This window comes from Quercus suber, unplaced genomic scaffold (genome assembly GCF_002906115.3).
Source record: "Quercus suber isolate HL8 unplaced genomic scaffold, Cork oak 2.0 scaffold_111, whole genome shotgun sequence".
Lineage (NCBI taxonomy): Eukaryota > Viridiplantae > Streptophyta > Magnoliopsida > Fagales > Fagaceae > Quercus > Quercus suber.
In genome coordinates, this window is record NW_027069576.1 from 1,040,757 (window position 1) to 1,059,486 (window position 18,730).

The following is an 18,730-nucleotide window of genomic DNA, read 5'->3' on the forward strand; positions in this document are numbered from 1 at the left end:
GGAACACTATGACCTAAAGTTGAATTAGAGACAATTTGAGGACCAGAATTAGAATAAGGAACATGTAAAGAAGGTGTAAGAGGTTCTGAAAACATAGGATCATGTGGAGCAGCCACATTAGGACAGATATGAGGAAGTGAAATGGAAGTATGTGGAGAATATGATGGAGAAATGAAAGGGAAAACAGTTTCATTAAAAGAAACATCCCTTGAAATGAAAATTTTTTTGGTAAGCAAGTTTAACAACTTGTAACCCTTAACACCAAAGGGATACCCAAGAAAAACACAAGGAATAGACCTAGGTGAGAACTTAGACCTATTGTTTGCCAACGTAGAAGCAAAACAAAAGCTGCCAAAAACTTTTAAATGGTGAAAGAAGGAACTTTTCCATAAAGCTTCTCAAAAGGGGTTTTATGATCCAAAACAACACTAGGTAGCCTATTGATGATGTAAACTGCTGTTAAAATACAGTCTCCCCAATAGCAAAGTGGTATGTTAGACTGAAATTTTAATGCTCTTGCAATGTTTAAGATATGTTGATGCTTCCTTTCCACTATTGAATTTTGTTGTGGAGTAGCAACACAAGAATGTTGATGAACAATCCCATGTTGAGCATAAAAATCTTTGAGGAAAAATTCTTGAGCATTGTCAGTTCTAAACACTTTGATATTAGTTTGAAATTGAGTTTGTATCATTTTATAAAATGAAATCAATAAGGGCCTAGTTTCTGATTTGGATTTCATAAGGTAAACCCATGTTGACCTTGTAGCATCATCTACAATGGTAAGAAAATATTTAAAACCATCATGAGTTGTTTTGGCAAAAGGTCCCCATACATCACAGTGAATTAAATCAAAGGCATGATCAGATAAGTGATTAGAAATGGGAAAGGGTAAACATTTATGCTTTGCAATAGGACACACAACATAATCTTTATTTGAATGAAAAGAAAACATATTAGATACACAGTGTTGAAGTTTTTCATCAGAGGCATGTCCTAATCTAAGATGCCACAAGTAAGGCTTGGTTACAGTGGGAACATGAGAAACAGAATTAACAAAAGATTTCAAGACTGACTCCAGAATAGTAGAAGCTTCTGAAATGGACTTGTAATTGTTTGAAGCTTGCAGCAGATACAGATTATTATGAAGCTTACCCAATCCAATCATTTTCCAGCAAGTAAGGTCCTGTATGCAACAATAGTTGGAAAGAAAAACCAAACAACATGACAATGATTTGGTTAATTTGCTTACTGAAATCATATTGAAGGAAAAGGCTAGAACACAAATGACATCCTCAAGAAGTAAGGATGTAGTAACTTGGACTGTGCCTATGTGTGTGGCAAGGACTTTTTCACCATTAGGTAAATGTACAAAGGAAGAGATTAAACTAGTAATCTTAGTAAACAATGAAATTGAATGAATAATGTGATCAGTAGCCCCTATATTAAGAACCCAAGATTCTTCATGATAAGCTGTTTTGTTTGAAGGATTTTCATTAAAGATTGAATTCTTCAAATTTAGGCAAGTAGGATCCTGGAAAGAAGCACAAGAAATACCTGATAATGCTGAGTTTGCTGAGTGAATAGCATCAGGAGTAGTAGAGGATGATGCATGAGAACTCAACAAAGATAGCAGCTGCTGGCATTGTTCAGATGTGAAAGGAAAAGACCCTGACTGTAATGCAGCTTCACACTGACCAAAATCACCATCAAGACTTACTTGATTTGCCATGGAGACTTTGCCCTTTTGCTTATATCCTGGTGGAAAGCCAATCAACTTGTAGCATTTTTCCATGAAATGACCTGGTTTGCCACAGTGATTGCATATAGGCCTACCCTTTCCCTTTGTGTTCTTCCCAATTTGACTGAATGCTTGAGTCTTAACTGCAAGAGCAGTTGAATCAACTGAGTGTCCTCCATTGAAACCTAAAGCCTTCTGTCTCTCCTCTTGTATTACCAAAGAGAAAGCCTTGTCAATAGAGGGACTCGGTTTCATCATCAAAATCTGAGTTCGAACTTGTGAATAAACCTCATTCAAGCCATTGAGGAACTGCATCAAAGAATCTTGATGATGAAACAATGTAATTTTGTCATTCACACCACAGGCACATTTGCCACAAGAACAACATGGTAAGGGCCTGAGATTGAGCAACTGATCCCAAGAAGTTTAAAGGTCAGTGAAGAAAGTAGTCATTGTTGCATCTCCCTGCATGATCGTTGAAATCTGCTTTTGAAGTTGTGAAATCCGTGGACCATTTGCTTGCAAGAAACGATTCTTTAGTGAATTCCAAACCTCCATTGCAGTGTTTCTATAGATCACACTACCAGAAGTGTGAGGCGAGACTGAATTCAATATCCATGAAGAAATCATAGAATTATTCTTTGACCAAGCAATCTTTTCCAGAGGAGTGATGGCCATGGAAGCTGTTATAGATCCATCCACAAAACCTAGCTTACTCTTCGCATCTAATGCCATACGCATAGCCCTAGCCCAATTGGGGTAATTGTCTTCTGTCAAGGGCTGAGTAACCAGAATTGCACCTGGTGATTCTCCATGGTGTAGAAAAAATGGACTCCTCAAGTCCTCTATTGGAGAAAGCTCACGATGAGCAACAGATGGAGAAGATGAAGTTTGAGAAGTTTGATTTTTATCAACCATTGACAAAGAAACAAAGCTCTGATACCATATAAGAAAAACAAAAAGCTAGGGAAGAGAAAGAGAGAAAGCTAGAGAGAAAAGATTAAAAGAGTAAAAATTCTGTAAATTGTATATTGACTTATCTAAAAACTAATTGTACAATGCATATATATATATATATTACAAAACACACATGGAAGCTTAACTGTTAAGACTAACCAACTTCGTAATATACAAATCAATTCTAAACTACCTATCTAACCAATTTCAGTGGTACACGTGCCCATTTATACTTCTGCTAATTAACTTAAGCTAAAACTACAAGTCGTAGACACAGAGCTTAACCATTTTAGTCATTTAGCAACCTTCATGTAAGCTACTTGTAATACTCTGTTTCATTGCTCTGCCTCTCTGCCTGAGCTGATCCTTCGAACATCCTTCTCATTAATGCTTGCATTTTTCTTCTTCTTCTCATTCTTATCAATACTCTTATCTAAATTTTGACATGTTATCATGGGTTTGTAGGTTCATGGTGGTGGGGTTTGCCGTGGTGGTTAGGGTGGATTTTACTGTGGTGAGTTTGTGGTGGCGTTAGTCTGTGGTGAGGTTGTGGTGGCAGAAGAGGCTGTGATGGGTCTAGTGGTTTTTTGTTTTGGGTTCTTGGTTGTGATTTATGGTTGTTGTGGTTGGTGGTGGTGGTTTTAGTTTTGAGTGGTGGTGGTAGCTAAGTTTGGGTGGTTGGCTTGATCTGGGATCTATTCTGGGTTTGGGTTTGGGGATGATGAGAGAGAGAGAGAGAGAGAGAGGAGACAGTGGATAGGAGGGAAAGGGGGTAGTTTTATATTTATTTTATTAGAAAGTATATATTAATGTATGTAAAAATAAAAATTGGGATATTTGGTGAGTTGTAAAATGAGATGGTAAAAGAGATAAAGTAAGTTTTAAGGATGGAAAATAGAACTTTTTTTTTATTGCAACCTGACTGCTAATGCTCTAAAAAAGGGTTTTACTTGAGTATGGGTTCCTAAAAGTTTTTGCTAACAGTGAACAGTAAGGTTGTATATCATACTGTTCATGGGTTGTAAAAATAAAAACACATATCTTAATGTAGTGAGAAAGGAAGAGAGGAAAAGAGGGGAGAGAGAGATAGGATAGTAGAGAGAGAATTGATTTGTTTATATTATTTATTGGTATAGTTTAATATTATTTTAATGAGTAGTATGTAAAAATAGAAATAAGGATGTTGGGTGAGTTATAAAGTGAAATGGTAAAATAGATAAAGTAGATTTTGAAGATGTATAATAGCCAAATGAGTTGTTTTGGCAAAAGGTCCCCATACATCACAGTGAATTAAATCAAAGGCATGATCAGATAAGTGATTAGAAATGGGAAAGGGTAAACATTTATGCTTTGCAATAGGACACACAACATAATCTTTATTTGAATGAAAAGAAAACATATTAGATACACAGTGTTGAAGTTTTTCATCAGAGGCATGTCCTAATCTAAGATGCCACAAGTAAGGCTTGGTTACAGTGGGAACATGAGAAACAGAATTAACAAAAGATTTCAAGACTGACTCCAGAATAGTAGAAGCTTCTGAAATGGACTTGTAATTGTTTGAAGCTTGCAGCAGATACAGATTATTATGAAGCTTACCCAATCCAATCATTTTCCAGCAAGTAAGGTCCTGTATGCAACAATAGTTAGAAAGAAAAACCAAACAACATGACAATGATTTGGTTAATTTGCTTACTGAAATTAGATTGAAGGAAAAGGCTAGAACACAAATGACATCCTCAAGAAGTAAGGATGTAGTAACTTGGACTGTGCCTATGTGTGTGGCAAGGACTTTTTCACCATTAGGTAAATGTACAAAGGAAGAGATTAAACTAGTAATCTTAGTAAACAATGAAATTGAATGAATAATGTGATCAGTAGCCCCTATATTAAGAACCCAAGATTCTTCATGATAAGCTGTTTTGTTTGAAGGATTTTCATTAAAGATTGAATTCTTCAAATTTAGGCAAGTAGGATCCTGGAAAGAAGCACAAGAAATACCTGATAATGCTGAGTTTGCTGAGTGAATAGCATCAGGAGTAGTAGAGGATGATGCATGAGAACTCAACAAAGATAGCAGCTGCTGGCATTGTTCAGATGTGAAAGGAAAAGACCCTGACTGTAATGCAGCTTCACACTGACCAAAATCACCATCAAGACTTACTTGATTTGCCATGGAGACTTTGCCCTTTTGCTTATATCCTGGTGGAAAGCCAATCAACTTGTAGCATTTTTCCATGAAATGACATGGTTTGCCACAGTGATTGCATATAGGCCTACCCTTTCCCTTTGTGTTCTTCCCAATTTGACTGAATGCTTGAGTCTTAACTGCAAGAGCAGTTGAATCAACTGAGTGTCCTCCATTGAAACCTAAAGCCTTCTGTCTCTCCTCTTGTATTACCAAAGAGAAAGCCTTGTCAATAGAGGGACTCGGTTCCATCATCAAAATCTGAGTTCGAATTTGTGAATAAACCTCATTCAAGCCATTGAGGAACTGCATCAAAGAATCTTGATGATGAAACAGTGTAATTTTTTCATTCACACCACAGGAAGAAGTTTGAAGGTCAGTGAAGAAAGTAGTCATTGTTACATCTCCTTGCATGATTGTTGAAATCTGCTTTTGAAGTTGTGAAATCCGTGGACCATTTGCTTGCAAGAAACAATTCTTCAGTGAATTCCAAACCTCCATTGCAGTGTTTCTATAGATCACACTACCAAAAATGTGAGGCGAGACTGAATTCAATATCCATGAAGAAATCATAGAATTATTCTTTGACCAAGCAATCTTTTCCAGAGGAGTGATGGCCATGGAAGCTGTTATAGATCCATCCACAAAACCTAGCTTACTCTTTGCATCTAATGCCATACGCATAGCCCTAGCCCAATTGGGGTAATTGTCTTCTGTCAAGGGCTGAGTAACCAGAATTGCACCTAGTGATTCTCCATGGTGCAGAAAAAATGGACTGCTCGAGTCCTCCATTAGAGAGAGCTCACGATGAGCAACAGATGGAGAAGATGAAGTTTGAGAAGTTTGATTTTGATCAACCATTGACAAAGAAACAAAGCTCTGATACCATATAAGAAAAACAAAGAGCTAGGGAAGAGAAAGAGTGAAAGCTAGAGAGAAAAGATTAAAGAGTAAAAATTCTGTAAATTGTATATTGACTTATCTAAAAACTAATTGTACAATGCATATATATATATATATATATTACAAAACACACATGGAAGCTTAACTGTTAAGACTAACCAACTTCGTAATATACGAATCAATTCTAAACTACCTATCTAACCAACTTCAGTGGTACACATGTCCATTTATACTTCTGCTAATTAACTTAAGCTAAAACTACAAGTCGTAGACACAGAGCTTAACCATTTCAGTCATTTAGCAACCTTCATGTAAGCTACTTGTAATACTCTGTTTCATTGCTCTGCCTCTCTGCCTGAGCTGATCCTTCGAACACCCTTCTCATTAATGCTTGCATCTGTCTTCTTCTTCTCATTCTTATCAATACTCTTATCTAAATTTTGACATGTTGTCATGGGTTTGTAGGTTCATGGTGGTGGGGTTTGCCGTGGTGGTTAGGGTGGGTTTTACTGTGGTGAGTTTGTGGTGGCATTAGTCTGTGGTGAGGTTGTGGTGGCAGAAGAGGCTGTGATGGGTCTAGTGGTTTTTTGTTTTGGGTTCTTGGTTGTGATTTATGGTTGTTGTGGTTGGTGGTGGTGGTTTCAGTTTTGAGTGGTGGTGGTAGCTAAGTTTGGGTGGTTGGCTTGATCTGGGATCTATTCTGGGTTTGGGTTTGGGGATGATGTGAGAGAGAGAGAGAGAGAGAGAGAGAGAGAGAGGAGACAGTGGATAGGAGGGAAAGGGGGTAGTTTTATATTTATTTTATTAGAAAGTATATATTAATGTATGTAAAAATAAAAATTGGGATATTTGGTGAGTTGTAAAATGAGATGGTAAAAGAGATAAAGTAAGTTTTGAGGATGGAAAATAGAACTTTTGTTATTGCAACCTGACTGCTAATGCTCTAAAAAAGGGTTTTACTTGAGTATGGGTTCCTAAAAGTTTTTGCTAACAGTGAATAGTAAGGTTGTATATCATACTGTTCATGGGTTGTAAAAATAAAAACACATGTCTTAATGTAGTGAGAAAGGAAGAGAGGAAAAGAGGGAAGAGAGAGATAGGATAGTAGAGAGAGAATTGATTTGTTTATATTATTTGTTGGTATAGTTTAATATTATTTTAATGAGTAGTATGTAAAAATAGAAATAAGGATGTTGGGTGAGTTATAAAGTAAAATGGTAAAATAGATAAAGTAGATTTTGAAGATGTATAATAGCCAGTTTTTTTATATCTCCAAATACTAATACTCTAAGAAATTACTGCATTTTATAAGTGTAGAATTAAAAGGAAAATATCATTACTATTTGGCTATCACAATATCACTTGAACCCCATGAACCCCAGTTGGGAATTACTACATTTTATCTATGGTTATTATACATTCTATACTGATGGTGGTGATTGAATTGTGTGCATGGTAGATAATGTTTTTAATAACCTTTTTATTTTTATTTTATTAAAAATACATCTCTCTTTTATTAATATCTCTCATCTCAATTTCAACGGGCCCTCTCTTTACTCACACACATTTCTCCCCTCCACTAACTCTTTGCCTCTCTCATCCCAAACCCCCACATACATGCGGTGAGGTCATATTGGCAATGCTGGCGATAGCAGTGGCAGCTCCGAGGTCATGCCAGTGACAACCCCGACGGGGTTTTCGTTGGGTTTGCGCATGATAAAAATAAAATTTTTTTTTTTTTTTTATGACAAAAATGGGAAGAGGGTGGCCTAAATGGGCGCCTTCCACCTGAGCGTAACCATAGTGGCACCCTACTCGCTAGGCCCGCTATATATGGATTAGGAGGTGTTAACATTTGTGAAGCTTCTACCTTATAACAGGTGGCTGAGTTTGTTGGATCATGAGAATAATGTGCCAAATAACTTCTTTGCACTAGTAATACTACCAAGAGGTACGAATTGTCTCAAAAAAGTGACATGGTCCACGCCTTAATCCCTGTCACCTACCTTTTGTAATTTTCACCATGAAAATGAAAGGGAAGGTTAATGTCACCACTTTAAGTGCTAGATGAGGATGTCTGGGTCAAAGTATCAATATTCTCCACAATTGATTCTTCTCAAATTGTTGGAGAATAGGATAAGCTATACCACAAAAATGGTATATAATAAGTTGCAAAAAGATTTGGGTGATAGAGATTGAGGTGCAAACTAAGTCGTTCCCTTAAAGACAATTCGTGTCCTATTAGTAGTATTATTGGTGCATAAAGGTTATTTAGCATGTTGTCTCCAAGATGTAATAAGCTCAACCAACCGTTGTACACCTCACAAATTTGCACAAATTTATAAGGTAGAAGCTCCATAAATGTTAACCACCTCTATTACCCATAAATAAAAAGGATTTTATTTTTATTGATTTGATGAATGGAAGGAAGTAGGAGAGTGGGTGGCTATGGAAGGAGCTTAGGAAGAAGCTTATTTTTTTGAGTGGTGAAAAGAGATCATGTAATTGTGCTATTTATAAGCTTAGTTTATAAAGAAAACTAAAGTTGTACATAAATGAACATAAGCTTGATAGGGTCATACTTTTATGTAATTGGCATATCCTATAACAAGATGCACTTTACTTATAATTGGATAGTTCTAAGTGGTTTCAAGAATATCATGAAGTACTTTGAAGAAGTATAACAAGTAGTATCATTGAAGACATAAATATTACTCAAGAAACAATACAAGAAAAGCTGAAATAGGTTGTCTCGATACCTAGCTAAACATCTTCGATCTATCGAGCTTTTATAAATCACGATACCTACATCGATACCTCTTGAGCTATCGAGGTATGCATATTTTGATTTTTCAAATCTGTTTTCAACCCATGATGACAAGGCTTTTCTAGGGTTTCGTGATCTAGGTTTCCAGACTATATAAAAGCAATATTTATAATTGTCATCATACACCTAGAGAAAAAAATATTGAGATACATGCTTTTGTGAAGTTGCTGCAACTTCTTGTGCGTCGTTGGGTTATGTACCAAGCCGCTTTCAGATCTACAGGAGTGGATTGAAGAACTTTGCATCAACAATAACAATCACGTTTACATGTAATTAGCCACTGATTGGGATTTGTGTGTAAGAAAAAATTGTCTCATTTGATAACTTCATATATGTTATGGTTTAATAAGATGTTACATGTCCATGGTTAATGGAGAAGTAAGTTTCCTAAGTAACTCCAACTTTGATAGGCAAGTGGAGGCTATGGGTACAAGGAATTTGGTCCTCTCTACCTATAAAAGAGAGATTCAACCACCCCATCACATATACTGAATAGTTAAAGAGAAAAAATGGTCAAGAGAGAGAAACCAATTATATAAGAATTAAGTGTCTTTTATACTAAGACTTGATCTTAAAAAAAGTCCAGCAATGGATCAAGGTAAGTTTTATAATTAATTTGGGTAGTTGTGAAATCATGATAATTCAAGATCCTAGAATTTATATTTTGGTTGTTTATAATCTAACAACATAAAAGAAAACATTTACATGTGGTATCAGACCTTGTATTTTAGAATTATCATGTTTTTCCATTAAAATATTTATAAACAATTATAGTTTCCATTATAATTATTGTGATTTTGTATTTGTGAAAGCAATTAACGTCTTCAAATGATCATGTTCAAGTTTGGATAATATGAAATTTGTTTTTCCATTAGTTAATAACTTTGGGGCATTACAAATTTTTGAGATATTTAGTTCTAGTCTATTTAATTGTTTATTTAAAGATTAACAACTTTAATGTTTAATGTTAAAAACTCAAATCTTAAGTTGAGAATATAATATCATCTGACATTCATGAATAGTTATGATATAAACTCTTTTATACTTTGAGATTGTCAATTATTGTTCTTTATTAATTTTCCGCCTTATGTTCACTCTTTTAAATGAAATGAATGTTGAATTGTTGAATTTAGTTTATTTAATGTTGTAATAAACTGCTAATATTATCAAGACTATAACTTACTGTTCTATCAAGTATTTCATTGATGTCTTTTATGAAAGAAGGGACTTATTTGTTTCGATGTAAACATGTATAGCACAAACGTTTACATCTATATTGCTATAACGTATACCATTAATTTAATGTTTATATATGCAAAGCCATTAATTTTGATTTGGAGTCCATATTTTGAGATGTATTGGTAGTCACCAAAGTGGCCCAATCAGAAAGATGCATAGATAACAAGTCAAAATAATTGAAATTTAACACATATTCCCTAATGTTAAAAATTAGTGACTTTGCAAATCACAATTTTTTAATCACAAGAATATTAGGTTGGCCCAAAGGTGCACCACTTTCAAGTGATTAATAAATTGGAATATGATAGTTGATAGATATTCATGGTTGATATTGAAACAGATACCCAAAGGTAAACCAACTTAATTATGAATATTTTATTAATTAGTCATATTAGGTGAAAGGGAATCACAATAATTATTTAATAATTTACTATAAGAATAGCCCAAAGGTGATCACGACAATACTATTTATCATTGTTTAAATATGTGTTTCACTTTGGTTTATTGTTCCTTAATTGATGACTCTTAGCACTAATGTAGTAAGCATATATTATTACTTTGTTTGCAGTATCAGTCCCTGTTTCACTACATTCGCATGCTTTGTCTATTTCCATGCTACATGGAATAAACTTCTCAAATTGGAAAGAATAGGTTCAGTTTCACCTTGGTGTACTAGATCTTGATATAGCACTTGGATCTAAGAAACCGTCTGCTCTTACTGATACAAGCAGTGTGGAAGAAAAGGCTTTGTACAAAGCATGGGAAAAATCAAATAAACTAAGTATTATATATATATATATATATATGCGAATGGCCATAGTATCAAGACAACACTTCCTAAAATTGACAGTGCAAAGAATTCATTTCAAATGTGGAAGATCATTTCAAAACAGCTGACAAGCAGGGACATTAATGGCTAAACTTACCACCATGAAATTTGATGGTAAGCATGGGATACAGGAGCATGCCATTGAAATGACTAATTTGGATGCTCAATTAAAGACTCTAGGGGTGAATGTGGATGAGTTTTTTCTCGTTCAATTTATATTGAATTCCTTACCTCCTTAGTATGGGTCATTTCAAATTAATTACGACACTATGAAAGATAAGTGAAATGTAAATCAATTGGCCATTATGTTTAATCAAGAAGAGACAAGACTCAAGCAACTTGAGTAACATTCAATTCATCTCATAAGTCAAGAAGCTGAAAGGAAATGGAAGAAGCCTAAAAAAGGCTTAAATCATGGATTACGCAAAGCAAATGATCCTAATCCAACTGGTCAGCCTCAAAAGAAGGAAAATGGCAATCATAAATGTCACTTCTATAAAAATTTGGGACATTTAAAGAAAGATTGCCCAAAACGTAGGCAATGGTTCAAAAGAAAAGGTAAATCTTTAATTAAAGGTTATATTTATGTATGTTTCAAATCAAACCTAACTGAAGTTCCGTCTAATACTTGGTGGCTTGATTCAAGGGCTACTACTCATATTTCAAATACAATGCAAGGATTTCTTTCAATCCAAACCATAAATCCAAATGAAATTGTTGTTCCAACAATTGTTGAACAACCAAACAATGTTTAACAACAAATTAATGAACCACTACTCCATAATGAGATGCTCACCAATGAACAGGTGGTAGAAGAACCACAAGAAATAGTATTAAGAAGATCTCAAGAAGAAAGAGAGTTTGCTATTTCTAATAATTATATGGTTTATTTACATGAATTTGATTTTTATATAGGAACAAGTAAGGATCCGATTTCATTTTCACAAGCCATAAAAAATGTTGATTCTGAAAGTTCAAATAGTGTGTAAAACACCTATAAACATTTAGACCCCCAAATTAAAAATACCAACACAAGCTTATAATCAAACAATATATGTGCGGAAAATGAAATATAAGCTATAACCAAATTCGTAACACACTTTAAACCATAATTAATAACCAACACAGTAGTAATTAAATGGTAAAGAGAAAGGGAAGAAAAATGCAAACACAAAAATAACACGACGAGGTGTTATCAAAGAGAAAACCGAAGTATGTGGCAAAAAATCTCTCTGCCGCCCTCCAAGCGGTCAATAATCTACTAGAGAATATAGTTGGGATACATGAATAGCAGAAGACCCTTTAAGCCTAATCTACCTAGTACACCTAAGCCCTCCAAGCTTCTTGCTCTAATAGGGTTACGCTGAACATTGTCTTCTCTAGCTTATCGAATCCTGCAATAGCCCATTGCATCAACCAAAATGAATTGGTTCCTTTTGAACTGCTTCCCAAGCACCAAAATACCTCCTCACTGATATGAGTATGGTGAGATAAGGATTTGGCTAAATGCACCTCTCAAGGATATGTCAATAGAGAGGGTGAAAGTAGAGGAATTTGGAGAATCAAATGATGAAGATTGTGGATGAGTCAATCTTGTTTTTCTCTAAGGTTTCTCTCAAAATTCTCTCTCAAAAGCTCTCCACATTTCATAGGTATAAGGGTATTTATAGTAAGGTGTATAAGGAATGCGAAAGGTCAGTTTTCAACAAATAGGACATTCTAGCAACTCGACCTCGCGACTGGAACGAGTCACAAGTTTAAGTTGCGAGCTAACTACTTGGCCAAACTAGAAGTTTTGTCCTGTAGTGCTCCAACTGTCGTGACCCTTCAACTCCCCTTACATGCTTCTCACGTGTGTCATTCTGGCAACTTGCCAGTTGCGAGACTCCTTTGAATTGCACACATCTTGAGTTTTCTTCACAATCTCTCGCACATTACCCTTACATGATTCCCACCTAAATATAGGGTATCTAATTGCTAAATTAAAAGCAAATTTGGCATGAAATAAAGCCAACACATGATTGAATAAATTTAGCCTTACAGATTTTATTAAATGGATGGATGCCATGAAAGATGAAATGAAATCAATGAACAAAAATAAAGTCTTGGATCTCATCAAATTACCTGAAGGATAAAAGAAAGTTGGTAGTAAATGGGTCTTTAAGACCAAGCATGACTCTAAGAGCAATATCGAACAATTTAAAGTTAGACTTGTGGCCAAAGTTTCATTATGAAAGAAGGCATTGATTACTAAGAGACCTTTTCCCCTGTATCCAAGAAGGATTCACTTAGAATGATTTTGGCATTGGTTGCTCATTATGATTTGGAGTTGCACTAAATGGATGTGAAAATTGATTTCCTGAATAGGAATTTAGAAGAGGATGTATATATAGGTCAACTTGAAGGTTTCTTCATTAAGGGTAAGGAACACTTAACTTGCAAACTTAAGAAATCAATATGCAGACTTAAATAAGCTTCTCGACAATGGTATCCTAAGTTTAATGATACCATTACATCTTTTGGATTTCAAGAAAATACTGTTGATCAGTGTATTTATCTAAAGGTTAGTGGGAGTAAGTTTATATTTTTAATTTTGTATGTTGATGATATTTTGCTTGCTAGTAGTGATCTTGACTTATTGCATGAAACCAAGAAGTTTCTCTCTAAGAACTTTGAAATGAAAGATATGGGTAAGGCAACTTATGTGATAGGAATAGAAATATTCTGGGATAAATCACGTGGGTTGTTAGGGTTGTCTCAGAAATCATATATTGAAAGAGTTCTAAAAAGAATCAATACGGAGAAATGTTCTATTGGGGTTGTCCCAATTCAAAAGGGGGACAAATTCACCCTTATGCAATGCCCACAAAATGAATGGGAACAGAAACAAATGGAAGGAATTCCTTATGCTTCTACAGTAGGAAGTTTAATGTATGCCCAAACATGCATAGAACCTGACATCAGCTTTGCAGTTGGTATGCTAGGAAGATACCAAAGCAATCCAGGATTGGATCATTGGAAAGCTGCAAAGAAAGTGATAAGGTACTTGCAAGGCACAAAGGATTACAAGCTCACATTTAAGAGATCTAATAATCTTGAGGTCATTGGTTACTCAGATTCAGATTTTACTGGATCTATTGATAGCAGAAAGTCCACTTTTGGTTATTTGTTCATGTTATTTGGAAGAGCAATATCATAAAAAAGTTCAAAGCAAACTATCACTACTACATCCACTATGGAAGCTGAATTTGTGGCATGCTTTAAGGCCACGGTTCATGAATTGTGGTTGCCTAATTTTATCTCAAGACTTGGAATTGTTAACTATATTTCCAAGCCACTAAGAATTTATTGTGATAATTTTGCAGTTATGGTTTTTTGTTTCTCTAAAAACGATAAGTATTCTAATAGTGCGAAACACATGGAATTGAAATACCTTATTGTTAAGGAAGAAGTTCAAAAACAACAACTGTCAATAGAACACATAAGCACACAGCTTATGATTGTAGATCCATTGACAAAGGGGTTACCTCTTATGACATTTAAGGAGCATGTTGATCGAATGGGTCGAAGGAATTCCTTATGCTTCTACAGTAGGAAGTTTAATGTATGCCCAAACATGCATAGAACCTGACATCAGCTTTGCAGTTGGTATGCTAGGAAGATACCAAAGCAATCCAGGATTGGATCATTGGAAAGCTGCAAAGAAAGTGATAAGGTACTTGCAAGGCACAAAGGATTACAAGCTCACATTTAAGAGATCTAATAATCTTGAGGTCATTGGTTACTCAGATTCAGATTTTACTGGATCTATTGATAGCAGAAAGTCCACTTTTGGTTATTTGTTCATGTTATTTGGAAGAGCAATATCATAAAAAAGTTCAAAGCAAACTATCACTACTACATCCACTATGGAAGCTGAATTTGTGGCATGCTTTAAGGCCACGGTTCATGAATTGTGGTTGCCTAATTTTATCTCAAGACTTGGAATTGTTAACTATATTTCCAAGCCACTAAGAATTTATTGTGATAATTTTGCAGTTATGGTTTTTTGTTTCTCTAAAAACGATAAGTATTCTAATAGTGCGAAACACATGGAATTGAAATACCTTATTGTTAAGGAAGAAGTTCAAAAACAACAACTGTCAATAGAACACATAAGCACACAGCTTATGATTGTAGATCCATTGACAAAGGGGTTACCTCTTATGACATTTAAGGAGCATGTTGATCGAATGGGTCGAAGGAATTCCTTATGCTTCTACAGTAGGAAGTTTAATGTATGCCCAAACATGCATAGAACCTGACATCAGCTTTGCAGTTGGTATGCTAGGAAGATACCAAAGCAATCCAGGATTGGATCATTGGAAAGCTGCAAAGAAAGTGATAAGGTACTTGCAAGGCACAAAGGATTACAAGCTCACATTTAAGAGATCTAATAATCTTGAGGTCATTGGTTACTCAGATTCAGATTTTACTGGATCTATTGATAGCAGAAAGTCCACTTTTGGTTATTTGTTCATGTTATTTGGAAGAGCAATATCATAAAAAAGTTCAAAGCAAACTATCACTACTACATCCACTATGGAAGCTGAATTTGTGGCATGCTTTAAGGCCACGGTTCATGAATTGTGGTTGCCTAATTTTATCTCAAGACTTGGAATTGTTAACTATATTTCCAAGCCACTAAGAATTTATTGTGATAATTTTGCAGTTATGGTTTTTTGTTTCTCTAAAAACGATAAGTATTCTAATAGTGCGAAACACATGGAATTGAAATACCTTATTGTTAAGGAAGAAGTTCAAAAACAACAACTGTCAATAGAACACATAAGCACACAGCTTATGATTGTAGATCCATTGACAAAGGGGTTACCTCTTATGACATTTAAGGAGCATGTTGATCGAATGGGTCGAAGGAATTCCTTATGCTTCTACAGTAGGAAGTTTAATGTATGCCCAAACATGCATAGAACCTGACATCAGCTTTGCAGTTGGTATGCTAGGAAGATACCAAAGCAATCCAGGATTGGATCATTGGAAAGCTGCAAAGAAAGTGATAAGGTACTTGCAAGGCACAAAGGATTACAAGCTCACATTTAAGAGATCTAATAATCTTGAGGTCATTGGTTACTCAGATTCAGATTTTACTGGATCTTTGATAGCAGAAAGTCCACTTTTGGTTATTTGTTCATGTTATTTGGAAGAGCAATATCATAAAAAGTTCAAAGCAAACTATCACTACTACATCCACTATGGAAGCTGAATTTGTGGCATGCTTTAAGGCCACGGTTCATGAATTGTGGTTGCCTAATTTTATCTCAAGACTTGGAATTGTTAACTATATTTCCAAGCCACTAAGAATTTATTGTGATAATTTTGCAGTTATGGTTTTTTTTTCTCTAAAAACGATAAGTATTCTAATAGTGCGAAACACATGGAATTGAAATACCTTATTGTTAAGGAAGAAGTTCAAAAACAACAACTGTCAATAGAACACATAAGCACACAGCTTATGATTGTAGATCCATTGACAAAGGGGTTACCTCTTATGACATTTAAGGAGCATGTTGATCGAATGGGTCGAAGGAATTCCTTATGCTTCTACAGTAGGAAGTTTAATGTATGCCCAAACATGCATAGAACCTGACATCAGCTTTGCAGTTGGTATGCTAGGAAGATACCAAAGCAATCCAGGATTGGATCATTGGAAAGCTGCAAAGAAAGTGATAAGGTACTTGCAAGGCACAAAGGATTACAAGCTCACATTTAAGAGATCTAATAATCTTGAGGTCATTGGTTACTCAGATTCAGATTTTACTGGATCTATTGATAGAGAAAGTCCACTTTTGGTTATTTGTTCATGTTATTTGAAGAGCAATATCATAAAAAAGTTCAAAGCAAACTATCACTACTACATCCACTACTGGATAAAAAGAACTAGAATTTTCAAAGAGATTAAATTGTAGGAAGATATTATATGAGAATCTATATATATATATATATATATATATGTGGGGCCAGAAAATCGGGTAGCCAAGGCCCACTTCAACCCAGGCCCAAATGGCCCACGCCGAGGACGCATGATGGGTCCGAGGATGACCCTATCCTCGGTACGGAGAATGGCAAGCTCTGGGCGAACTGTCACCTCGGCATTGAATACGTTCACCTAACCCCTCTGGCCGCATTAATGAGGATGTAACCCCTTGACAGGGCGGCATCGATCAGGGTGAACCACTTGAGCACGGATATGACCTTTGATGGGATAGGTTGCCAGGAGGAAGGCCAATAGATGATCAACAGGAGTAAGAAGATGAGGATATATAAGAAATGTGAGTAAAATGTAAGGGGGGAGGGTCTTTGGAATGGGGGAAGAGAAAGCCTCCTCGGCCATGGTCCGAGGAGGCTCCCCTAGTTGTAAATTGTTCTAAGTATTTTTCAAAGAAAGAAAAGAGTTCATGCTTCGTGAACGCTGACCAGCGCCTAAACCTTCGATCCACTCTCTACAAATTCATTGTTCTAGGTTCGTTGGGCCCTTAACCCATATCCTTTGGGCTGGGGCTACAAAAACTGACCCTACAATATATATATATATATATAATAACAGGTGAAGCTAAGAGAAACTCAAATTAAAGTTCTAAATTAGAGTTCTAATTTTGCGTCATGTGTCCAAAATTATTTATTCTTAAAGTTTTTTTTTTTCTTAATTTTAGAATCAAATGTGGGACCACATCATAAATATTCATCCAAGTAAGTTATTAAGTACAAAAATTAAAGAGTCTAGAATAAGTGAATCGTAAAAAAAAAAAAATAAATAAATAAAGGTGCTTCACAATCATTTTAAAAAGGAAAAAATATAAACAATTTACATTTTATACCTAATAATATCCTTACAAAATTTTTTAAAGAGTTAACAAAATATAAAAATGACTATCAATAGTATTTAAATTATATATGTAGGAATTATATTATGTATTTTATTTTATATCTTTAAATGTATTCATGCATATGCACGGAGTTACAAGATAATTACCAAGAAAATATGGATATTTTGACAATTATTCTTCTTGCTAATCAATCAATTTATATGTATGGGCCTTTTTCTTTGGGTCAACCTGCTTTTACGGATCTCTTTCAATTTGGGGCCTCTTTTTGTTTATTTTCCCTGTGGATCAGAGGCTCAGAGTGGTCAATTGTTAAAGTAATTGACCCGAAATATTTTCCGGGCCTATCAAGTTGGATTTGGCCCATTCAAGTGGCTTATTTCTCTTGCCCAAGCCCACTTAACTTAAAGTTGGCAGTCAGCACTATCTGGCATGGCAATTTCCTGGCCTTTCATTGGTTAGGCGGCCGAAACAAAAAGCTCTAATCAAATTGTAACGAGTCATGTGCACCTTGCCCATGTATATACTGGGCTTAACAAACATATAGGACGTAATGAAAGCAAAAGACCTTCTCCACTAATCTTTTTTAATTTGAAGAAAAAAACAGAAAAAAGAAAAAAGAAAAAAAAACTTTATACATGCTGCTACTATGGTAGCAGCAAGGATTTTTCTTGTAACTCGACTTCTTCCTCTTTCATAGTTGTACCTTACATAATGAACATAATAGCTTTGATAGGGATATAACATTACTATTAGGAGCTACTTTAGCTCTTGCTCAAAAAGGTATTAAGAAAGGTTTAGCCTATTCTACAATGTCTCAATTGGGTTATATGATGTTAGCTCTAGGTATTGGGTCTTATCAATCCCTTCATTTCATTTGATTACTCGTGCTTATTCAAAAGCATTGTTGTTTTTAGATCTGGATCAATCATCCACTCAATGGATGCGGTTGTCAAAACATGGTCCTTATGGGGGTTTAACAAAACATGTACCGATCACAAAAACTGTTTTTTTATTAGTATACTGTCTCTTGAGGTATTCCACCCCTTGCTTATTTTTGGTCCAAAGATGAAATTCTTAATTATATTTGGTTGTATTCATTGATTTTCGCAATATTTGCTTATTCTACAATAGGATTAACTGCATTATATATGTTTGGATTTAT

General features: G+C 35.1%; 1 protein-coding gene across 1 annotated transcript; it reads left to right on the plus strand.

Moving 5' to 3' along the window:
* The first annotated feature begins 13,370 nt into the window (after positions 1-13,370).
* Positions 13,371-13,883, plus strand: LOC136068359 (secreted RxLR effector protein 161-like). The gene has a single exon (XM_065775412.1). The coding sequence runs from the start codon at positions 13,371-13,373 to the stop codon at positions 13,881-13,883; it is 513 nt and encodes a 170-aa protein (XP_065631484.1).
* The last annotated feature ends 4,847 nt before the right edge of the window (positions 13,884-18,730 follow it).